At 47.8% G+C, this 25,957-nt stretch overlaps 1 protein-coding gene across 2 annotated transcripts in view; it reads right to left on the reverse strand.

The window, feature by feature from the left end:
* Ctdp1 (CTD phosphatase subunit 1) overlaps window positions 1–25,957 on the reverse strand; it is a 61,593-nt gene that overhangs the window by 15,007 nt on the left and 20,629 nt on the right. The window contains exons 9-11 of one of the 2 annotated variants that reach the window (XM_021151013.2): window positions 24,212–24,353; window positions 22,740–22,949; window positions 11,088–11,250 (exon numbers count right to left, since the gene is read on the reverse strand). In XM_021151013.2, coding sequence (XP_021006672.1) covers window positions 11,088–11,250; window positions 22,740–22,949; window positions 24,212–24,353 — 515 coding nt within the window. The remainder of the gene's footprint in view (window positions 1–11,087; window positions 11,251–22,739; window positions 22,950–24,211; window positions 24,354–25,957) is intronic. The other variant, XM_029471970.2, reaches the window with a different exon arrangement.

Consider the following 25,957-nt stretch of genomic DNA (forward strand, 5'->3'; position numbering starts at 1 on the left):
GACAGCCTATGCCCTGAGAACTGCACTCCTACAACAGTGAGAATTAGGCTGCACCCAGCAGGAGCAGGGAAGACACTGAGCTTGCTGGCTGACAAGAATGCTCTGAGGCCCCATGGGGAGCCCACTTCCCTGCACTTGACTCCTGACCCTGTGACCACACAGAGGAGAGGCAGAGGCTCCTTGAAGCGTCTGCGTCTGCGTTCCTTGTCATGCACCACAGAAGACCAATATAGTGAGTGGTAGAATGTATTTTAAGGGGAATGATGTCAACTGATAAGCTATTTTTATGAACAGAAAATACTTTGAGGGCCAAAGAGAAACTTTAATAACATGCGAAAAACCCCAAACTTGGAAAACAAACTTGAGGTATTCTGAAACTGCGCGAGAGGATTTAAAACTGTCACACAAATGCTGGCTGTGGGCAGCACTTATGCAAATTACACTCTAAACCCCCAGAAAGCTCTTTACACCAGGGCAATGAAAACAAATGATAACCCTCAGGTCTCTGCCTCTCACAGGCTTTCACATACAATGAGGCCATCTCACTAAAACTCCAGGGACCAACATTTTCAGGAAACAGAGGGCCAATGACACAGGATCATCCTTCCAAACACTTATCCCCTTAAAACTAAATACATAAACCCAAGCACAAACGCCGGACGAAGACCTGTGAAATCACCATACCAGCAAAGAACATTCTGGGTAGGACATGCCGTTACCAAGTGGCTCAATGACCTCTGCTGACTAAATAGCTTTGGTTAACTAGGGTAACTGTCTAAGATCCAGTCATAACTTGATGAGAGGTGAGAGTGACTGCTGTTTAATAACAGAATATGCCCAAACATTGCCTTGACATGTCTGTTGTACATTGTGACACTAACCATCAGATGTGTACACAGTACATGGTCAAAGCTGAGGCTCTTTTCAAAGTCTAATTCAGTGTGAGTTACTACTGTTGTTGACCTTTGCCAAAGGGTAATTGACTATATATAAGTCCAATATAAACATAAACAGTTGTACTGTTATGAGAACAGGAGCAGACCTGAGCAGACGAGTGTGGAGTCCAGTGGAACACTCCCACTCTCACAGCATCAGTTTTAGCTTAGGGTGCAAACACTGGTGATCAGGATGGTGTTCTTGCACTGTGGATAAACCACACACACTCAGCCCTCACCCAACAAGCACGGGTCACATGTGCTTAGATTCCCTACCTAGGAGCAGCAAGTCTTGGGGGGGTGGGGGTGGTCTGAAGGCAGCCAGTCACCCACGGAGGACGGTGGCCAATGGGAAAGACTGGGAGAGACAGGCGTGGTGCTTGGCTGCAGATGACTGCTCCTCTGCACGGCCACTGCAGGCACAGGCCCTGCTTCCTGTGGTGACTGTCTCCCCCAGAAGCAGGCAGGTACAGAGACATGGGTGATGCACCCGTCTCTGCTTCAGTACCCCACAGTACCCCTCTACCGTCTCTTCAGGTCTCATCTCTGCCCACTGGCTTTTTAAAATAACAAGTTATATTATTGTTAATAATCTGAAGATAAACAGATTGTCCACGACAGTAAAGCAGAAACATGAAATCATGGAAGTCACAGAATTCTCTAGCATTGATTTAAAAAATCAATCACTCTGGGAAGCCTGCAAACTCACCCAAGTCAGAGTCAAACACATCCCGTCCAAGAGAGGATACAACACATGGGGCTGGCTATGAGACAACAGACGGGAGCCGTGCCTGCTCAAATCACAAGATAGAATCACAGACCAGAAAGAAGGAGGTGGGGAATAATACCCAAAAGTTTTGGCCACCGTGAAAACAAGCATTTACATTCTGACAAATATCTGCACAAAGTTTTTCCAGGTATATAGGAATCCTTGGGATAATTCTCACCCTCCTCTCTATCCAGAGAACCTACACACCAGATTAAGAAGAAAGGACTACATAAGTCTAGCTAGTGACTATGAGACAGAGGATACCCCCACCCCATGCACACAAGCCAACACAACCTCCAATCATCTCTGTTCCCAACAAAGAACACTGGGAAAGTCTGGACGTGAAGCAGACGCAGTATGGACTTCACCTGGCCACCTCCACACCTGGCCAGCTCAGCTGTACAGAGAGACTGCTGTCTGCCTCCTCCTCCTCAGGTCAGACACTCTCAGCCATCATTTCCCCTTCCTCCTCTATTGCACTGTCCTCAGTCAGAGTCTCTATGAGCACTACACTGGGGTTCCCGTATCCTCGTCTACTCCCTTCCACGGTTCTTAGGTGATCTTCAGGATAAATCACTCCTGAGGTTCTGTCTGAGGATGCATGTCACTTCCCTGTTACCCTGCCCTGCCTACGATGGTCCCACTGATAGATTTCAGTGGCTCTCCACACTTCCTGCATGTACTGGTTCTTTGGTGTTGTTTCTACTTCTTTGGTCACCGTTCACCTTTCAGAGGCCACAGAAGCTGCACAAGCCTCTTTCTGACCACTTCACTGTCATAGTCTTGCCTCACACTGTCTAGGGCTGACTTTACAGATGAAATCTGTGTTGCCTTCTGTGAACAAGCTCCAGTTGAATGGGAGAGACCCTGTAATGCTATGGACTGTCTCAAGCCCCGGTGGGCTTAGGTGACTCACCTGCCCTCTATCAGTTCTAACGGCCACTGGTCCCCTGTCTGCTTCCGGGTGACCCTGACACCGGTTTGTGCTTATAACCTGCACAGGTGATTCCTTCCCTGGTCCCCTCAGAAACTTACCATCAACCCCACTCTGCAGTGGTAGTAACAGGAAAGGTTTTTGGGACCAGAGTTGCCTTAACAAAGTTCCAAGAGTCACAAGTAACGGTACGCTTACACCCCACCCCACCCCACCAAACTCTCAAACCACAGAGCTGGCTTTGATAACATTGACATTTCACTGGGGCTCCCAGATGCCCAGTAGCAAATAGAGAGTTTGGCACCTGCCTTTACTCTGTCGGGTCAGCTCTGCACAGACATACTCATAATTTCAGGGGCATCTACACAAACTGGTGATCCCTCCTTTGAGACTGACAGTCCTCAGATACACGTGAAGAGATGTTTTCAAGATTTGTAAAGACATCAAAACAATTGGACTGTCAAAGGCCACTGCTATACGACACACATCCTTGGTGTGCTAGGACAAAGGCTGCCTGTCTGTCCTGCCCACCTTGCTCAGAAAGCTTCACTTTGCCTTTCCTTCAGCTCAGTGCTCCTGGCATGGGGGATGGTACGGCTCCACACCCGTCAGTGCTCCTGGCACGGGGGATGGTATGGCTCCACACCCGTCAGTGCATACTTGAGAACAGTGGGAGAATGAGCTCTGAGCTGCTCCCCGGCCTCATGTACTAGCGATAGGGTCGTATACTGTGCCCAGAGTCAGCATGGTAGAGCAGCTCAGGCATGAGATGCCATAATGTCACGTGGTGCCTGCCACTGCCAGGCTCCCCAGAGCTGCAGGGTGCCTAGATGGAGACTGTACAGAGCAGTCCAGTTTGCAGGCTTCAGACTATCCATTTTCTTCAACCGGCTTTAATTCATAAGCATGAAGCACACAACCATTAAGCCTACAGCTTGTATACATCCTAAACAAGCATATAAACGTTCCATACAAACAAAACCTCCAAGGCCCAGCTGGTAACGGTGTTTGCTGTCAAACCTGACGACCTGAGTTCTATCCCCTGGCCCACCTTCTAGAAGCACTCCTGTTAATTCTCCTCTGGTCTTCAATATTCATGCTGTGGCATGCTCCCTACCCCCAAATAAAAACCAGTAACAAAACAATATAAAAAAAAAATGGCCTCCAAACCCTAACCACGGGCTGCGGGTTCAGCAGAAGAGCACATGCCCAGCATGAGCAAGGTCAAGCCTGACCCCGCGCTGACAAGGAACTCAATCTTCCTTACTCTGAGAGAAGATACTCTCTATCCATTGGACTGAGTGTGGCAAACAGTGCAGTCATGTGCGCATGCACAGGCTGTGACTCCTGAGAGCAGCCTGCCCAGAGCTGCTGGCTCTGCAGAACTGACTGTATTAACACCTACCTGCACTGATGCTCACCCACACATGCACCTGCACGGTGCTCACCTTCCCCCCAACCGCATCTGTGTCCACACGCACTAGTGTCTGCCTTCCACTCGCAGAAGCTCAGCGTGTACAAGACAAAAGCCAACACACACAGTCCTCACTAGGTCCTGCTAATACTTTATTTCTCTCAACAAAGACAAAGAGTTGAGAATGTTTTATACAACTTCTGACTCTGCTGAAGGCACTGGAGTACTAAGGTGCTGCCCACATGGCAGGATACCAGTCAGGCCTAACAAAGGATCAAGCCAGTGGGCACCTGAGCCATGCTAACAATGGTTCCTCAGCTTGAGTTAAAGGGGCGCTAGGAGGCACGGGGTAGCAAGCTGAGGAGAACCACCTCAAAGAGCACAATCCAGTGCACACTCAGGGGACATGGCCTGCCTGCAGAATTTCTTCTGTGGGGCCACAGCACACACAAGTGACTGACTACCCCAGTTACTTCAAGGTGGAAGGCAGAGAGCTGCGAAGAGATGGCATGGTGAGTGAGGTTAGCTTCACAGACCTTTAGTTCAAGAAACTAAACCATACTTAAAGGAGATGTTGCTGGCAAAACTAAACCAAAACAAAAAACAAAAACCACCCATCAAACTTACTGGGGAGAAAAGAAAGCTTTATCTTTTACTGGAATGAAAAGCTGCTGATAAATTAAGACAGAATATACATCCTGGCACTGAACTTTGTCATCAGCAGAAGAAGAAGGCAAATGATTCTCATCTTTGTTATGGATGACAGCTGTTGCATCTGAGCAGGGACTCTGGTATTCTTCTCACACACCAGCAAAGACTGGGTGTTGTACTATACCAAGCGACCTTCAATAGTTAGAAGAACAGGAGGTGAGTCATAGGACAGGAATCACTGCAGTCAATACTTAGAGAGGTACATTCAGGCAGCTTAGGGCTGTTGAAGTGCCTGCTGCACCTGCTCCAAGCTTGACTGTCCCTACATAATGTGACAAGGGATTGTGCATCTCCATGCTTTAAAGGACACACGGCATCGTCCATGTGAGACTCTTCTTTTTAAAGAACTCGATATTGTCTGGGAAGGACGGAACAACCACGGCCTGTAATCCGAGAGACTACAGTGGGCCTTCGTGAGAGCCCTGCTGCACGTGCTAGGGGAGCCAGAGAACAGGCGACCATGTGCTAGGTAGTGGGTCTTCCTGCTGACTGCCTGTGGGGGCACAAGCCCATCATGTAGAACCTTTGGGACAGAGGAGGGACTGGTGCTCTCCTGTGGCTCTGTAGGTTTCTCTGAACTACTTGGCTAGGCCTGGGATGCACAGACACTTGTCCTCAACTGATAGCCATGGCCAAGGGGGGTCAGGGTTGTTGGTAGCATGCTAACAATTACATTACAGGAGTGGGGACTGCCAGCACTCACTCTCAACGGTGGAGATCCTGCCCAGTATGTCAGCTACAATGGCCATGGTTGGGCTCTGCTCAAGTCAGAACTATGATTTGCTTCACTGTTATGACATGCCTCTTCTCTCAGGCATGGACTCAGGAAGCTGAGGTCATATAATGGTGCCTAAACTGTTCTCATGATTCCTCGTGGCTGGCAAACTGAATAAATTAGGAGTATAAATTAGAGTGTAAATTCTGACAATGAGCTGGACTGAGGTTGTCAGACTAGCAGAATGCACAAAACTTGTGTTCTGCTAAATACTTAAGCTGTCAAATTCATGTTCTTCTAAGACTGAGAAGTCCCTTAGCCACCATAACTGTCTTGGATAATGTACTGCATATGATCTTGGTAAACTGGCATGTGCCGTTTAAGTTCACTGAGAAGCCGGCTCAGACCCAAGCATGTTGTTCCAGTGTCCCCGAGCTTTCCTATCTAAGGGTTAGCTAGCCCACCCTCCCTCTCTCTTCAGGGAGGGAAGAGAACAACAATAGCTCAGAGTCAACATAACGTCCTTGAGACCATCTAGGTGAGGTATTTCTATCCGTGGCTAACGTTATTTATTCTAAGGTGAAGCAGCGCCTTCAGTGGAAATGGGAGACCAAGTTCAGCCCACAGAGAGAACAATCAAGAACTAAAGCTGACTGCTTCAACTTAAACTGCATTGCTGCTGGATGATTCAAAGTTCCTGGTTTCATGATAATCTATGTGCTGTTTGCTGCATGTTCTAGCATACGGAAGCCTTACCCAAGGGGACCCTCTGTTCTGCCTGAAACCTGGAACGATTACAGTAGTTATACGACAAACAGCGATGCAGTCTCGTTAACCCGGTGACGTACCCAGTGCTTCTAGTGACGGAGCAGCTCATATCCTCCAAGCCCACTTGTTCTGACACAGAAAAGCAGCCTGCAGGTAGCCCTGCCCCCTCCCCAGGCTGGGATTCTACCTTGGGGATTACACTGGATTGTCAAGAATCTTTGGCTTCTCTATGTTTCTAGAAATATACACAGGATTAAAGCAGCTGAGAGAAAGCACGGTGTCGGTTTTTATTAGCTTTGCACGTGTCTGCTGTACTTTTCTTGGCCCACTCCCATCTCTAATTTGCTTTCTAGGCAATGCTTTCTAAAGTTCTGTGGTTTCTCTATGGTTTTGGGCAGAGAATGTCACCCTCAGACCTGTGCTTGGAAGAGCGCTGGCTTTCCCTGCTCATAGAGGTGGCAGTGGAGGCTCCATCAGGTATGTGGACTTGGGGCGATGTCATCAAAACCTCTGTAAATAGAGCTAGGAATGAGGGGTGATGGGGTGAGGATCCTGCCACCATGCCAGGGAGGACTGGAAAGTAACACTCACTCCTGCGTCTTTCTCCCTAAGCAGGCCCTCACCACAGACAGGTACACAAGCACCACACCTCAGCCACTCTCTGTGGCTCTCTCTGTCTTGTGGCTTTTATGCCTTCAAAATGGTACCCCATGGACAAGACTCAGACATTGCTAAGTTCTGCTGGAAGCACAATGTGTAGCCTGGCCTCCCTGGCAGCTTCTGTCGGACCCCGAGGACACATGTTCCTATTGTCCCAGCGAGGTCTGGAATGTTTCACCTGAGTGGTGCTGAGCTCTGACAATCGCAACCACTTCTCTCAGCCCAGGCACACAGCAAAAACATCCATAAATAGCCCCAATCCAGCTAAGGGCAAAAATTCTGGTTCCCCTCTGAAACATTTCTCCATTGTTTGCATTATTCTTACCAATCTCATCTTCCAAGCTCCTACCAGAAAGACCAGTAAGCAATTAGCACTCCCAAGCTTTTTTGGCCCCAAGTTCCAAATCTTCCCCAATCTGCCGATAAAACAGTCCAAGGCACAAAAAGGCAGCAACAAACTCACTCCTCTAGTAACAGTTCTGTTGCTATGATAAAACTCCTAGACCCGAGCAAACTTAAGGGGAGGACAGGGCTTACTTGGCTTCTGATTCTAGGTCAGTCCATCACTGAGAGAAAATCATGGCGGGGGGACAAAGTAGTCATAGCACGCCCAGGAAAGGCAGAGACAAGTGACCTCACCCGGGTTGCCCACCTGCTTGCCACTATGCCGGCTGACTTTCTTCACTAGTGGACAATTTAGGGCCAGTCCATGAAACGGTGCTGCCCACACTCAGGGCGGGTCTTCCTAACTCAATTAACAACCTAGAAAACTGCCCATGGACAGCCCACAGGCAGCCCGATCAAGGTAATTCCTTGCTAAGAGTCACTTTCTGGGTTATGTCCAGTTGACAGGTAAAGCTAGCAGAGTTATGGACATGCACCATGTACATTTTGTATCCTGCCATTACACACAATGCCAGTGGATGCTGTCTGAATGCCTTGGCTCAGACTGGGGACTGATGCATGTCATGAAATTGCAGTGCTGCTGCTGTTCAGACAAAGTTGTCTGCTCTTAAAGAAACATAACTGTTTACAGAAAACAAAGAATATTTTCCGGTCATTAGGAAACATAAATATGAAGTTAGTATGTTGCTTTCAATTATATTGTACTAAAATGCTGATTTTTTTTAAAAAAAAGGTATTTATTTATTTATTTATTTATTTATTTATTTTGATATGAGTACACTGTAGCTGTCTTCAGACCAGAAGAGGGCATCAGATCCCATTACAGATGGTTGTGAGCCACCATGTGGTTGCAGGGAATTGAACTCAGGACCTCTGGAAGAACAGTGTTTTTAACTGCTGAGTCATCTCTTTAGCCCTGAAATGCTGATTTTTAAATTTCAGTTTTGAGTTGCTAACTTGAATTTCATAAAAAAAAAAAAAATCATCAAATGAACATTGGTTTGGGATTAGCACATAATTTCCCAACAATTTTTGAAATGGCTCTAAGAATATTACTGCCATCTTGTATGATTTTTATTTTCTGTAAAATGGTATCATCAGAATTGATGATTACAAAAGCAAAATATCAACTAAAATGAAAAAACGAGCCATGTTCTGCAGTAGTAAATATTTAATATTTTTAGGAGAAAAATAATTTTTCTCTTAAAAAGAACAAATTCTGAATTAAATCTCTAGAAGTTACACAAAAGAGCCAGGCATAGTGGTACACACTTATAACCCTAACTCTGCAGGCTGAGAGAGGTGGATCCACTGGGCGGAATGGCCTAGGCAGTTGGCCTAGCCTAGCTGGTGAGTGACCCCCCCCCCCTTCTCAAAATCCAAGGTGGACAGTATTCCGGGAAGTGTCCAAGGTGGACAGTACTATAGGAACAGTGTCCAAGACTGTCCTCTGTCACGCTCATGCATGGCAATCAATGTCTTCATGAACACATCAAATACACATATTTATCTTATTAAAGTTCAAGTTTGCTTTGACCTTTAATAAGCAACAAGGTTATACATATACCAAAGAATTCTTTTAAAATAAACTTCATGATTCACTACAAGTAAGCGTGTGGTTTGTATACCTAGTTTATAAGCCAGGCTAAAATGTCTCAGGAAAAACCCTGCTCCAGCTTGCGCAAGGGAGCACCTGAGTAGCAGCACGGATGCAGGTGATTGGGTGCTTCTGCTCAAGTCCCTGCCTATCCTATCAAGCACATCTATGCCTCTCCACCCCAAGCTCCTGCTCTGGTCCCTGTGTCTATGGCATTGTGTGTAATGGCAGGATACAAAATGTACATGGCGCATGTCCATAACTCTGCTAGCTTTACCTGTCAACTGGACATAACCCAGAAAGTGACTCTTAGCAAGGTCTCATTGGAGACACAGGGTCTTTGTTGATGTGTTAGCTAAGATGAAGTCTCTGGGATCAGGGTGGTCCTAGAGTAGTGACTCCTGTCTGCTGGAAGAGGGACAGACACTGATATACAGGAGACAGTGAAACCTAAGCACCCACGAGGCTTATTACTACTTAGTGGATATGTCACGCACAGCCTAAGTGGCCTGAGGTACATAAAATAGCGTGGTGCTTAGATACTGTGAGCCTGCCCGCCCGCTTTATCCCCAAGAAAACTGGACAGTCTAAGGTGATCTGGGACCCATGGAACTGAGAAAGCATCTCCCTTATGCTCCGGCATGGGGAAGCATGGCTACTGTCTCTGTTGGAGGACAGGGATGCTTTCTTGTATGGTCCCAGGACCCAGGAAAGAGCAAAGCCCGTGTAGGGTTATGAAGCTTCCAGTTGTCTTCCCCCACTTAGCAGGACCCATGCATGGGAGCCAGAGCTCCAGCTCATCCGCAGGAGCTTCTGCGGAGCTGAGTTAGGGCTTAAGGGGTTTTTATGGCTGAGAGGATGATAAGGTTGTGGAGTAAGTAAAAGTTGCTGTCTCACAGCATAACTTGAGGTCTTTTGATATGAAGGGAATAAAAGCAACAACAAGGCCAAGTAGTATCAAATGGACTGCAAGGGGATTCCTGTGAAGCCAGAAGGGAAACAGGAACATGGCAGGCCCCGGGGTGGGGAGAGGGAAGTGTGCTCGCTCGACGGGAGTGGGCACTGCTTCCAGATCCAAGTCAGCTGATCTTGAAGACAGGGAATCAGTGGCCAAGAAAAAACCTTCTCATGAAATGACAACAGTTAAAGTGTAAAAACACAGAAAAATGGTAAAGAGTTCAGAAAAGAAGCTATCATCTGAGAGAGAATCTGAATTACAGATGAGATTTCATCCTGAAAATAAATGTATTTTCTTGCTTTTGCTCAAAAATAAATGAGAACCATGCTTTCTTGATTGGGCTCTCTGCTGCATGATCAATGGAGAGGAAGCACTTCTGTCCTCACAGCCCAGCAGTGCCAGGGACATGGGCTCACCCGCAGGTGCAGGAAGCATGCCGAGGGCAGCTCTGGTCCACGTGACCCGATACTCGCCTCTTACTGTGGTCCTCTCAAAACAGGCCGCAGAGCAACAACTGCACAGACCACACCACAAACACCCCAGAAGCAAAAGCTTCTGTCAGAGGGCTAGCCTGGGAGCCCAGAGGAAGATGGGACACAGGAATACCCAGGGCAATACTGACCTATGACACAGTTTTGCTTTTAGCTCTAAGGAGTAACTGGCCCCCTCCACAGCCCCAGTATTTAGGCTGTAATTAAAACACATCTGTAGTCAGGATATTCAGTTCTCCAAATTGAGCATTTGAAAAAACTAACTTCACATTATGTACTTAAAACTATTTAGTGGTGTAAAAACGGCAGAAGAAACTGGTTTTAATTTGTCTGACTTCATGTATTAAAAAAACCATCTGTTTAACTGAATGCAAACTAATTAAGCATTTCATATCTTGAATCCTATCAGCTTTCTGTCTGGATGTTTCCTTAGCAGGGTATCCTGAAAAGCTCTTGTGGCTCCTGTACCTCAAAATGCCAGAAGCACCCTCTTGTTATGACAATTTGGAACATCTGAAGACACTATCACGAATCCCTGGGAGTGGCAGCTGTGAGTTTTTGTTGCCAAACACATGGGCACTTCATTTCACGTGGTTACAAATCCTTTTTAATAGGAAACCAGGTGCTGGCTCACAACACCTGTGCCTGTCCTGCATGGAAGCCCAGCTGAATCTGTGACGTGCGTGTGCACAGCAGCCTCTGGAAACTGGGACCTGGGTCACATTCTCACCTCTTTGTCCATACTCTCTAAGTCCTCCTTACAGAGAGTGTACAGCGGCATTGTCTCTGACATACTGGGTTGTCGCTTTCTTCTAGCAGGGCCAGGCTGCTCTCCATCTTGAGATTCTGGCAGCTCTTCACCAAACATTTGCTGCTGATGTGGCTGAACAGCTCTGTAAGGAATGTTACAGTCCCGCGTGAGGAAAGCATTTCCATGGCACCCTTCCAGCTCGGTGGCAGACACCTGACTTCTGGATGAGGTGATACACACAGAGGGCATTTGTTGGGAGAGACAAGTTGCCCTGTCCGCTCTACCCACTTGCTATCTCCTCCTGGGACACGTCCTGGCTCTTGAGGAGGCTCACACCTCTTTTAACAGAGAAACCTCCTTGTCTACAATCCATCGCCTGACTTGACCTGAGCATGAAACTTAAAGGGAGACCAAGGGTTTGCCCGGAATCATCAGGGAGTGTCATTTACCCCGAGGAAAGCCAAGACTTAGGAATGAACAAAAGGCGGCAAAAGTGACATTTACTTCCTGTTCAGAGCACACAACAGAAGTCAAGCAGGACTGGTGAGTTGAGAGGTGGCTCCCAATGGGGTGGAATTAATCTGCTTACAAAGGACGCAGAGGAGACATTAGATTATGCGTGCACAGCTTCACTGAGTCTATAGTAACCAGGCAGCTGCAAGGACCAAGTGCAAGCCTCAAAGACACTTCCAACCTGGACCCCCGTGATGCCAACACTAAAGTGGTATTCTTATTGGCAAAACTGAAGCTCTGTTGAAAAACATTTCTGTTTGCAATGTGCATCTACATGTGGCAAACCTCATTGAATATATTTTATGCATGTTTAAGTTTGTGTTAAAGTTTAAGGTACACTAGGCAAAGTGAGTGGCTCATATGCACAATTCTAGGACTTGTAAGACTGAAGCAGGAAAACTGTTATGAGTCTGAGGCCAGCTGTTTCTAGAATAGGTCCTTCCTGAGGTTAAAGAGTGGGCCAAGAAGCTGAGCACCACTGCCTACGGGGTCCCAGACCGGCCAGCACAGACATTGGCATAAAGTGACAAAACCTCACTATCACAAGGAGAAATGTGGGACCCAGCAAGATGGTGCAGCTGATAAAGGCACTTGCAGCCAAGGCGGCCCACTTGAATTGGTTCTTAAGGATCCACAAGGTGGAAAGACAGAACTGACACCCACACGGGCTCTGCTCTCCACAAGGATACAACAGCATATGCATACCCACAGGCACACACGCACTGGAGTACACACACGTACACACACATTAAAACATAAAAACAATAATGGGGCATTAATTCTAAGTCACAAAGATAAAAAGAAACTGTATTAGGCTAACTGAATATTATCTATTGAGGGCAAAAGATTTTTCTGCCCGAAAATCTAAGAAGTGCAGTCTCTGCAAATGTTGTCTCCATGTCCTATCTTTAGCAAAACTGTCTGACCACAGTCATAGTTGAGCAGAAAGTGTGATGAGGATGTGTGTGGCCAAGGTCTAGCACTGCCTTTATGAGACAGATGAAAGGACTCATGGACAGCAAGACACAATGATTAGTATTAAATCTGCTACAGTAAAACTCCGGATGCTATTTTCTTGTAAATGAGGAAATAACTTGGGGACGAGGCAAGCAGACTCTACCTGGCAGCTGCTGGACTCACTCTGCTTGGTTGCCTCAAAAAGTTGAACTATCTGTATGTGGCACTGGCCATTCCTGATCACTCCATGGGCACTGTAAGAAAGCTACACAGCAACCTCAGCTGCTTGCCACAGGGCTGTTTCAAAGCCTCTGTAGTGAGTTTTTGCTACCACAAGACAAGCCTTGGTAAGCTCTAGATGACCCTAAAACAATTACCAGGGACTCAAGGGACAACACTTCCTCTGTTGGCCTACCAGAGACTTTACTGGCTGGTACCAAAGGGCTTTGGGTACTGTGGCCCCCCCCCCCCCCCCACACACACAGCTACACAGAACAGCATGACTCACCTGGGGAGCTAGATGGACAATGCTCTCCTGATGCAACATTAGGCTTCTCTTTAATCTCTATTTGCTTACTTTTAGGAGAGGAGGCTAAGACCCAGAGTCACAGTCATGTTGGAGGTGGCAGAGCGGTAATGACCACTGAGTAGTTGGCACAGAGCTGTCAAAGTGGCAAGGCTGTTGTTAGCTGAGGAGGAAGCTCAAGAGCTCAGACTGGCCAGGGTAAAACAGAAGCTGAAGAACACAAGGCTGCAAAGAGCCAGAGAAGAGAAACCATGGGGCACGGTGGCTGGGAGACTGCTGGAGTATTGCTTAGCCTTGGAGTCTAAGCCACCCCAGGCTTGGACACTGTAATAGGCGAGAGGCAAGGGGTAGGGAATCCTCTAATGCCACCTCCTACCAACAGCTAAGGAATCCCAAGTCTCCTAGGCTTGCAGGGAGCTGTGTACTTGTAGAACCTTTATAAACACTGAGAGATGGAAGGGCCTGGACATCTGAGGCTTGCAGGTGAACTGCAACAGCAGAGGGTGCCACCTCCTGCCACAGTTGTTCCTGTGCTGCCCAGGGCTGAGTAACAAGCCCTGGAAGGAGCCTCTTCCTCCCTGCTATGCTCTACCCAGGTTCACAACAGGACCTCGTTTACAGCTGCTTAAACCACTGCCCCTTGCTCCCAACACCACAGCTCCAAAGAAAACAGGGGAAAGCTCATGTTCGTCTTCCTTTTACTAAAAATAAACATGGTGTGCTTCTCTTTTAGGTTGTCTAATGGTTTCAACCAAATTTGAAGTTTAAGACCACGACCTCTCTTCTGAAAGCTTAGTTGTTAATCTTTAAAGGTTGGCACTGCCCAGGCCATGCCCAGATCAGGGCCACCCTGGTCTGACAGCTCCAGGGGAGTTCTGCAAACAGTGACAGGCTTGAGGTGCATGAAAAGTGCAAAACCATCTCCTCTGACCTCTAAGAGGCTACAGATCAGTCACTATATGGAAGGAAGCTCTCAAACACCTGTGACGTCCTGCTCTTCCAGGGCTGCCCTGGTGCAAGGCTGGCCAGTTACTTAAAGCGCCACCAAAGGAGAAAGTATGGCAGAGCTGTCAAATGGAAAGCACTCCTGTTATAACTCCTGTTATATCCCTTCTTGATCTGAAGAAGTAACTTTTGATTTAAAATAAAACATGTATTAACAGACAATGCTTTAATGTTAAATGAGCTGATACATCAATGTGTAGACAATACCAATTCTACTCTAACCAAACAAACCCACTGTTGCCCAGCTCCTGCCATCTTAATGAGAGCAGGGAGGAGACAGGTAGAAAGCCTAGAGTCTAACAGTGCTCTCTTTGCAGCAAGAGCATCCATGATGGGCCTCAGAAGCAGCACAGGGAGCGAGACTTGGTATCATTTCCTAGTAATACCACCACCCCTCCCCCACCACAATATCAGTAGTCAGTTAAGACAGACGATGCACCAGACCCACATTCTTAACATGATGGGAAACGGCCAGGCTTCAGCCAGAATTACTTGTGTAAGAACAGGAAGACCTCTAACTGTTGGAAAGGACAATCAACAGAGGGTTGTTAACTCCAAGGTGACCTTTTATCTTACAAAGATTTTAAGCCATCTACGACAAAAAAAGACATTAACCACCAATTACAAATATATCTGAAAGAGACGAGAAAAAGAAACCCTTGGCAAAGAGGAGGATGCAAAAGACGAGGGAAGTCTAGGGATGAAAAGCACCATGGGAGCGCACCCACGAGGCTGGCAGCTCATGCGTGTACCACAGTGAGATGTAACAGAAACCACCTTGTCTACACAGAGAGAAAGCACGACTGGAGGAAGAAGGAAGACAGCTTCAAGAACTCAGGTAAGAGGCAACAAAAGGTTCAAGACTCCTAAAAGAGCTCTGTAGAGATGAACCCAAACAGCAATGGCTGGAAATGTCCCTAATCTAGCATAAAGTTATAAACTTCTGACCTAAGAGGCTGAGCAAATCCTCTACTCAAAATCCACACCAGCACACAGTCATGGAACGTGCGATTAAAGACAAAACAAACAAAAGACCATCATGGAAGCAGTGTGAGGAAGATGCCACCCTCTGTAGGAGGAAGGAAGCCAACAGTAGACCTTGTCTATCAATTCAGAGACCAGGAGGGCTCAGATGCTTTCAAGGTGCTGAGATGGGGCTATTAGGGGACACAGTCTCCTAATCATGGAATGGAATCTGAAGCACACATGGGACAGAAACCTGACTGAACCCTCCCCAGGAAGGGTTTACACAGCAGGTAAGGGCACCACAGAAGACCTTGCTCTAAGGGAATCTCTTGAACTGCATGCAACTGCTGGAACAAATGTAGGAAAGCAAGCAAGCAAGCAAGCAAGCAAGCAAGCAAGCAAGCAAGCAAGCAAGCAAGCAAGCAAGCAGGAGGAAGCCGGTAAAGAACAGAAACCACGGAGCTTTAACAAGAAAACAACCACAAGTCAATAAACCGAATGACTGGTGTTGTTTGGTTCTGGACACAGCACACACTGTCCAGGCTGGCTTGAGGATGAGCTGGATCCCTGGGCCTCTTGACTCTACTTCCCAAGTGTAAATAACTGATTACAGAAGAGAACTCCAGCACAACTGATTTGCAAAAAAAGATATGATTCCCAGTATCAGGGCTAGTCAGAATCAGTTAAACATCCAGACATTCCACAGTGTGGTCCCTGCTCTCTACCGGCTCAGTGAAGGAAGGGGAGAGGGCACTACTCAACCCATCCTGTGAAGCAAAGTCACACTGGTCACACAGTGGGAAATATATCGCAGACTCATGGCTACTATGCCTGCCAACATATATAAGCCAACAGAGATAGGTCCACATTCCAAGAGTTCAAAGATGTTTTGTTTTATATTAAACCAACCACTGGGGCAGGGAGACACTCTGAATAAAGGTGCTGGCTGCCAAGTTTGCTGGCCTGAGCTCTGAGTTTGGACCTACATGGTAGGAGGAGAGAAACACTCGTGTAAGTTGCCCTGTGATCTTCATGGTCACTCTGTGGCATGCCTCACAAGTCCACACACCTTCCCTCTAAAACTGTAAGTATATAAATGTAATAAAATTCAAACAAGGTGACTACCCATGTAGAAGCAGGTTCAGGAAAAGAAATGTCTATTAGAGTTCATGATACACACAACTACTGAAAACCCCAGTCACCAGGAACAACACTTCATATGAGGAAGGAAGAAGGGACGGTCTCCAGTGTGACAAGGAAGATGCCTCAAACCCCACAGACTCTCAACAACCTACCCAAAGACAATATTTCACCCAAGACTGAAAGAAAGGTGACACACGAGTTCTCTGGTGGAACAGATGGAGCCAGGAAACAAACCCGGAAAACTGTACTTGCTCAACTTGGGAACAACGGCAATGAAGGGCAAGGCACTCGTGGAGCACAGCAGGCCTCACGTCCCAGTGATGTTCACCTGTGACCCAGCAGTGGGGAGGCTGTGGCAGCACAGCCACACTGGGCTAGAGTAAGAGACTGTCTCAGAGCAAACCAATCCATCCCCCTATCCTCAAGCATCTTTGTGGTCGGTCGCACAGAGGTGAAAAAGACCTCTTGTAACTTCTACAAAAAGTGACTCAGGCTGGGAAGGTGACTCGGTAAACTTTCCATGCAGGCCTGAGTACTGGAACTGGGTTCCCCAGCACCTCTGTGAATGCCTGGCATGGCCACACATGCTCCTTTAATCCCAGTACAGCAGAGGCAAACAGGCACATCTTTGGAATTCAGTGGTCAGTCTGCTTACTAAATTGGTGAGCTCCAACTCTGTCAAACTGTATAGTTAAGAGCAAATGAGGCTGCTAGGGGATACTGACCTCTGACCTCCACATGCACTCCTGTGTACACACCATACACCCCTTCATACCGCCCTCCTTCCAAAAAAAAAAAAACCTGACAGAAAACATCATATTTAAGTATATGTAAATGTTAAGAGTACAACATGTTTAGAGAAACAGAATAAAATGGTTAGAGAAATCTGAAGGCTAGGCTGTCGGTAATAAAACTCAACAATGAAAACACAATTCATAACAAAAAAGCTGGTAAGTAGAAGTTTACAAAACTCATGAAGTAAAATCTATTATACTATCAAAGGTCCAGTTAGTTAAAAGGTAAAAAGACAAACTGCAGTAGACTGAGAAAATGTTTGTTCAAGTGGAAAACATACAGACATGTTAACAGAAATAACCAAAAAGCTCCATTAGAGGCTGGGCAAGACCACAGCCATTTCCCCAAGGAGCCATTCACCAGTGAGTGCTCAGAGCTCAGGGAAGCCTTAGGAGAGGCATGCTCGGCCTCTCTCTGGCTCTACTTGCCCCATGGGAACCACCACCATCTTAGCAAATTCAGTCAGGCCAAGGGGTCAGCCCCTGAATTCACCTGGCCAGGGGGTACCTGTATCTCAGCCTGCTTCAGACACCAAGTTAAGAGTGGGGTCAGATGACATCACCCACCAACTGGATACAGTTGGCTCTCAAGCCACACGTTTACTGTGCTCGAGTCTCATTAAGGAGTGCCTGCAGATGTCCCTGACTTCACTCAGTGACAAGTCTTGGAGACTCCATTGTACTAGCCACCAAGTACAGAGCAAAACTTACAACCTCACAACCAGGGTGACGCAGCTCATCTCGGTGCTGTTGCCAAGCGCCCTGTCACAATGGGTCTGCAGAGAGTTCCAGGCCCAGGACCGGCTGCCTGTCACTCTGTGGAGGTACAAGGCTGAATTCCCAGAAGTAGAGCAGGCACAGGAGCCCTGTGACAGGCAAAGCAGAAGCCGCACAAGTTGTTGGATGGCTAGAAGAGCGGTCCATACTATGCTGTGGCCCGAGGAGACTCTATAGCCGACACTGGAGACTGTGGCTGCGCTGTTCCAAGGCCACCGTGGATGGACCTCTGGCACTGTGGTGGGCGTGACTACGAGAAAGTCACCAGGTGCCAAGCAGCAGCATGGAGCATTGAATCAGAGCACACCGACTTGTTCAGTGCCTCAGCACGGGAGACTCAGCGACAAGTACGGGAAGGAAGTCTCTAAATCAAGGGGAGTGTTCCACACGGTGGTCTAAGGAAAACACTCTACATTTCCTTACCAGCCAAGAAGGGGTTCTGGCAGAGAAGGTCTAAAAAGTGGGCTAGAAGCTCTCAGCTACATCCCTTGGTGTACACACACACACACACACACACACACACACAAGGAGTACATTCCTCTGGCATTTGGATGCTCCTGGCTCCCCAGACATCCAGTTCTCTGTATTTAGATATAGGCAATGAAGAGTCAGGGGCAGGGCCTCCATTTTTCCTTATGTATGTTAATCAGTTGGGAAATCAGAGTCATGACTACGTAGTTCTCACACCTGCTGACCTTGCAGCGTTTCTATGTTTTCTGTGCATTCAAGCAGGGACAGCAGGAGCATGGTTCCCTGGCAGCCTCCAAAGTGAGCTAGGCTAAGACTTTGCATTTAAAGTTTATACAGCGACAAGGTTGATGGCTACCAAGACTGGTTGGCAGCCTGGATGCATGAGATACTTGCAGGTTTAAGAGAACGCATCACTGCCCCAGAATGCACTGCCAGAGACGGGCTCCTACAGCTACAAGAGGCAGCTCCCCATCTCAGACACGGCTGCCTCTGCTGTCATATAAAAGCTGTATTGAGCTCAGACTGCCACACAAAGTATTTTCAGACAACACTCACTTTTCACTTGCCTTGGGAATCCCTAGTCTACTGACACACACTTCAAACAAAGTTGAATAATTAAAAACACAATATTGTACCTAACCCTGTACTCACCTTAAGACAAGGTGCCTTTGCTTTTTATTTAAGGGAAATAAATGAGAGGCTGAGTTGGTTTCCGCAGCGTGGAAAGCAGACTGCACAGGTGTTGCGCAGGTGCACACCAGCACATACTGACTTTGCGGCTGCTTTAAATTCTGGAAGCACTGCTGTCCAACTGCAATTTAGAAACTGAATTTCAGAAATAGCCTTCAATGCACAGCTCCTTCTTGCCCCTTATCAGGTTATAATAACACTGCAAACAGCCAGCAACACAAACACGAACCCCTTGACTTCTGGGACTAGATGCTCAAAGGGGAAATCTTAGCGTGTTGCTGGTTCCTAACACAAAAGTCAAAACCTTGCTGTCTCCACCACGCACGAGATGGCTTCAGAACAGGGCTGCTTCCTCCAAAGCCCCAGGCCTGGAACTTCAAAACCCAACCCCACCTCTGACCTCCAGAAAGCCAATCACTTAGGACCAGTGATTTAACCTAGTACACCCATGTAAAGGGACCTCCACAAAACCCCAGAGAATGGGTTCACAGTGTCCCAACTTCATGGTGCTGAGGCTCTTTTGACAGCCTCCACTACCCCCAGCAAAGGCCCACACCTTCCCTGACTTCTCCAGTTTTTCACCCTTTTCCCATACCCATCTGCTTCTCTAGGCTGACCAAAGCACACTCCCTCCACAGCTATTGTTGGATGAGACAATGTGGAAGGACTCAAAATCCAGAATAAAAGAAGTCTGTAGTCATCAGGTTCCTTGGTCCTCCCCTCTCTTGGTTTTGATTCTCAAATTCTGGATGCTGTGGTGGCCTCAACTCCCCCATTGTGTCTCTTGAGATCAGAAGAATACATCCTTTTTGGACTCATAGCATACCAGCCCAAAAAACACCACATGGGTGGCTACAAGCCACAGCCTAGCTGGTCACTGGGGCTGTTCCCAACACCATCCATTATGGTTTCATGTGACAGCTTTATGACTATGTTCAGCAAGAAAGAAAGTGAAGAATTCCGTATCTTGCATCTTGCTCCACTGCCCTCAGACCCCTAGGTCACAGCTCTGAAAGCAAACCCTGGGTCCAAGAGCGAGCACTCTCAGCAAATACTGCCGGAGCTCAGCCGAATGCTCAGTCCACTTAGACGTCCCTCAGCAAAACCCACACACATGTCACCTCTGAAGGAACACACAGCCCTGGGAAGAACCTCTGTACTTAGCGATTGTGTAGAGGCTAGTGTTCATCACAACCCACTAATCCCTACAACCTGAATGCTTCATCTCTCTCCACTGCCAGTCTCCTCTTGAGATCACCTAGTATCATGCCACAACACATGGGCCCAGGTATCTAGCTCAGCCCCGAGACCAGACTTGCCCTGACCTCCACGTGTGTACCATGTCCCACATGAAGGATGTGCACAGACTTATGGCCCCACCTGGGTCTGAGCTCTTTGGTACCGTGTGGTTTTACTTCTCTTATGCACTGTCAGCTATGGGGCCTTCCAGGAGACTTTAAAACACTCTGTCTCTACCTTCCACAATGTCCCACACCCTATGGCTTCTGGCTTTCATGTGTCAGCGCAGCAGAGAGTAGAGAGATGGCAGGGGTGAGTAGCGAGGAGGTCTCAGCACCGCTGCCCATCTGAGGCATCAGGATGTTTTTGCTCTTTGATATAATGTATGTAGCATTAACACGTTCATACAAGTTATATGCATGTCTGTGTAGAGGCCTGAAGCTGACATCACGTGTCTTCTCAATCAATCTCCACTTTATATGTCTAAGACAAGGCACCCCCTGACTGAGGTGGGCTGGCCGGCCGCTGCCCTTCAGCCATCTGCCCAGTTCCACCTGCACTGATATAAGCGAGACTGCAGATGCGCTCCACTGTGGCCAGCATTTATGTGAGTTCTAGGCATACGACACACCCACCCCACCTGTGTCCCTGCACACTCATCCTCTTTATTTGCAATCCAAGACCTCGGAAATGAGGAGAGCTTTACCATTTTAAAAGACACTTTGGCAAACAAATGAATGTTTACCTGAGATATTTTCAGATAGTAAAATACACACAGCTGTGAACCAAACTCAGCCTTTTCATGCTGTGACAAATGAATTACTTGGATCCTGCGTGTGACTGTTAGCTCACACCTGTTCTGACTAGGCTCTGCACAGCAGGCAAGCGGGGCTGTGGCTATGGCAGGAGGTACCAAAACCTCTGCCCCTGTGTTCTCGGATCAAGTTATCGATCAGAGTTTGTAGAGTTTGCCAAAGAGTATTGATCACAATAGAATCTGAAAGGAGGCTCAGTCTGAACTGTGAAAAAATGCAAGAAAAAATGTCTAGTGAATCTATACTGAATGCAACTTCACAGACACTGAACGAATAACTGTCCTCATAGGCACCTGCTACAGAGGAGACCAGCTAGCATGCACACAACTGGACATGATGATATGCACAGCCAGCAAAAGCTCTGGCTGCTCGAGTTCTCCAAGGCCTCTCTCCTGTAAGCACGTAGGAGGGTTCCATTCGAGTTTTTACGTGACAAACTTCATAACAAGTCAACCAACACCCTCCCCAAAGAACTCAGTAGAGAAAGGACCAGAAGGACATGAGAAGGCAATTTGCTGCAGTGTATTCTAATAGTGAGCCACAGCCGCAGAGAGGCTGCCTTCACAAACCTCTTGCTACCCATTAGCTTCCCAGGACAGCTCACGGGCTATGAGCAGCACACACACCTCACCAGGCAATACAGGTCGTCTCTTCTGGGTATCTGGGCAAACTGCAGCACGGTTTGCCAAAGTGGCTGCAATACTGTACCACAGATAAAAATATTCACAACCTTTAACTCAGTGATGGCACTGTGGTAATACGATGGTCCAGACTATAAGCAGCAGCGTGTGGACACAGCCCAGCACGTAAGTGACTAACTGGAAGAAACCAAGTTGCAGAAATGATGACCCTTTTCGTTTCAAACTGCAAAGCAGCAGGTGCATTCCACGGTGTACTGAGGAAACAGAGAGCCACTTGATAGCAGTCCTGAACAAACATCTGGGATTCCATTTGTGCCAATCCTGCTTCCCATTGCCTGTGTGTCACTGAGGCTGGGCACAAGTTTGTGCTCAGCTCTAAAACTACTCTGCTGAACACAGGCAAGCTGCTCAGCCTGCCAGAGAGCGCTTGCAGTCAGAGCAGAACGACAGCACTATAGCTCTGGGATGCTGACCCCAGGGCAACTACCAGGGAGGATTTTGGTGCTTTTGAAGGAGCACAGAGAATGGGCAGGTGGCTGTGTGCCAACTGCAAGCTGAACATGGTAACTACCGCCCCAAACGTGCTAAGCTCATTATCTAAACAAGTAGGATGTTCAGCGCTAGCAGGGTGGTCTGAGGGTCAGAGAGAGAGTAGGATTAACAATAAGGGTCTGTCGCTTGTGAGCATCACTAACCCTGCCATCAAGTGACTTCATCTACTCTAGTGTCCTCACATACCTTTCTGACAAAACATCTCAGTTTATGCAAGAGTCCAAGTGGCTAAGACTGAGTGCCTGCTGAGGACAGACCTAGGAGGGAAGTCGGAGTACCCTGTGGGACCCTCCTCTGCCGAGCATCCTAGGATTCTCATGGGTACCCTGCCAGCCCTGAGCATCCTGTAGACACACATGCCTCATGGAAATCACCAGCTGGGCAGGCAGCTCAGCACTAACTCAGAACTGAAGAGAACCTCGAATATCGCTTGTCTATACTGTAGCCCAACAAAACCATCTTAATAGGGTCAGAAAACTAAAGTTTAACATTTTAGATGCCCATTTTCTCAGCAAGAGAGGCTTACACGTGCCACAACGTACCTGAAGGAGGAAGGCTCTCCATGGTTAAGTGGGGCACTGGAGGGAGCTGGTGCAGAACCCTGGGGGCCCATCCGGATCAGCTTGCCTGTGTTAGAGTCATAGATCCGAACCTCGGGACCAGGATGGGCCTTGGAATGGATGGGTGTTGGGTGGAACAAGGCTGTTGGAAGCACACTGTGTCTGTCTGGAAAGACTGCAGGGCTGTTATCCCTGTGGGATGAGAGCAAGGGACATGAATAGTGTTATTAGTAACACTTGGCCCAGGGACATAAGATGAAAGAGAGGCATAGCAATGTGAACGGCATGGATACAGGAACAGGGCACAATGCATCAGGGACAACAGACACTACTGGCTAGGCACCGGATGACATGCTCTTTCAGACTCCTAAGTGAATGCTTCAGATGGAAGATCTGCAACTCTGACTTCCAGAACACAGCGATGTGTAAGCAGCATCACCAGTCACCTGCCTGCAGGAACCCTCTGCCTTGGCTCTCTGTGATACTTGCTTCAGCTGAAAACGACCAGGGCTACTCTCAGAAACTGCCTGCCACTTGTCCCCAATAACCAAAAGCCTCTATCTCAAATACACAAAAGATGAGAAATTCCATTTTCCCAATATGCCGCCTTCTTTGAGTAATTTTGTGTACCTGCTCCATGGTCTTCATCCCATACCCTTGCTTTGGTTCTGAGATCTAGACTAGCCTTTATATAATGTGTGTGATATTGACCTCTGAAGAAATACACGCAAACTAGAATTTAGTGCTGAGTATCACAACTGAATTTCACTACAGTAAAGCCCAGCTCTAATGCTTCTCTGGATGTTAACAGCTGCTCATCTTTGAGCCCATGGAGGACCTGCAGTATCACTCTGCAAAGGCCAAGACCAGGGTGGACAGAGCAGACTCCCTCTAAGGAGCACTGCAGCCTTGGGAGTTGGGTACCATTTGTAATGGTTAATAACAATTTGCATAAGAGATCAACCATCATCTAGGAGACAAGCCTCTGGCCACGCCTGTGAGGATTATTCTGATTAAATTTATTGAGGAGAGAAGACTCATCCTAGAAGTAGGTGGGGTACCATTCTCTGGGCTTCGGGTGAGGGGGGCCCTACACATGACTAGCTATCCCAAGCTTCTGTGACCATAACTTCCCTACCAGGATAGAAAATATACTCCCTCCTCCCTACAATTGTTGTCAGGGTACTGTGTCACAGCACCGGGATGGCCACCCCTCAGCAATTAAGGCTCTCAGCACTGTATCCAGCCAGAACTCAAGTTATCCTCCTGAAAGCACTGCTGGAAAGAAAGAACTGAGTCTACAGAAACTCCTGGCCCAGTGTGGGAAGATCACAGGGGATGAGGGTGGGTCACAGCTGAGTAGACTTCAGTAGATGCCTGGCTGTGGCTGGGTACCTCAGGGACCTGGAAGGAAGAAAGGCAGCGTGGAATAGGATGGATGGGGGAGAACCTACCTATGTGTGCGGGTATCATCATCCATGAGTGGGAAGAGCTGCTCCTCCACCTTGTCCCAGCGCTCCAGGCAGCTCCACAGCCAATCAGGGCTGACCACATGTAGGTGTTTGCACTCCTGTGCCTGGCGCACCTTCTCTGTGCCTGCAGAGACAACATGTCAGCCTGCCTGCCATGTGGTACCAGAATGGGGTCTTAAGTTCCTCTTAGGACAGAGCTGCATGCTAGGCTTACAGACAAACATGCTCCTCACCACTGAGGACAGAACCTCTTGTCAACAGTATTTCTGTTCTTCAACTACTTCCTAATCATAAAGTCATCCCTGCAGACAGCTGAGGCCCTGTCCTCCGGGCTTGCCTATTACCTGGGCTCTGGTACCAGCCATGGCAAGAGACCCATCTGGAGTCCCGTTAACTCTCCCCGCATGGAGGGACACTATCACTTTTGAACTCCAGGGCTTCCTTAACCAGTCTGGCACCTGGCCTGGCCTTGTCCCCTGCCTTACACACTCTTCTCTTTTGTCCTTCTGTGTCCCAAGGGCCCCTGGAGTGCTACTGACCACTCACTGAGTGACTCCTCAGCCATCTTCAGCTGACCCTGCCCTGTCCTAGTATCTTAAGTCTACTTTGCACACAGTTCAGTAACCCCACACTGTAGGATGGCCAACTGATTCCCAGACTCGCTATGTTTTCAAGGAAGTCACTCTCTTCAGTGGAAAAGGTAGAATGAGAACATATCTCACAGCATCCCTACGACTAAAGAGTCCACAGAGAACAAGCTTCAAAACCAGGCAAAATAGACATGGAGACTAGTAACTCCAACAGTCTCTACACAGCGCGTACGCAAACACACACCACCCCCAAGGAAAGACCTGGCTTGTACTCTGGATACCCTGAAAGGAAGACCCTTTGTTCCTGAGGAGGGCTGGTGCTACATTCCCTCCTCAGACAAAAGACATTGCTGGGTCCAAAGAGCCTATCTGATTCCCACTGATCTGTGCAAACTGTTCTACAAAGCAATACCATCAGGCTCTGGAGCCAGAGTTAAACAGGACTGCAACCTTTGCTGAGACTATGGGTTGGACCACATGGACAGCCATGCATAGCCTGGAGGTGAAACCTCAGGAGTCCTAAGTCATTGACTGCTGGTGAGGAGAAATGGCGAGGTGACAAGCAGTGCCTAGACAGCCTGGGTGACCTTAATAAGGAAAAGTCTAATGCTTATAAAGATCATTTAAAACAGTAATTAGCTATTAAGTTTTTCTTAGAGAATACTCAGTATCGTGCGATACATAACATGAAGGTGACTCTTCCAGAGACCTGAGACAGGTGAAATGTATATAGGAAAACAACTTTACCCAAAGTCAAGTCACTTATCAACCTATGTGTGTGCGCGTGCGCACGTGTGTGTAGGTAGCATACACAAATGTGGAGGTCAGAGGACAACCTTGGATGTTGGTTTCTGTTTTCTTGAGACTGGGTCTTTGTCATCTGTTGTTGCTTATTCCAAGCAATCTGACCCCCAAGCTTCTGGGACCCTCCTGTCTGGGGTACGGTGGGATTGTGACAGGCATCTGTGCCTGGCTTTCCCTGGGCTCTGGAGATGCCAACTCAGGCCCTACCCACCCTGTGTGGCAAGCACTTTCACCCACTCATTTATTTCCCTAGCAAGCCAACCTGTTTGTAAACCTTCACGATTATAAAGATGCAGTGCACTGTGACCTAGCCTTGAGAGGAGGGACCACACTG

The sequence above is a fragment of the Mus caroli genome, unplaced genomic scaffold (genome assembly GCF_978045245.1).
Source record: "Mus caroli unplaced genomic scaffold, Mus_caroli_1 scaffold_19, whole genome shotgun sequence".
Classification (NCBI taxonomy): domain Eukaryota; kingdom Metazoa; phylum Chordata; class Mammalia; order Rodentia; family Muridae; genus Mus; species Mus caroli.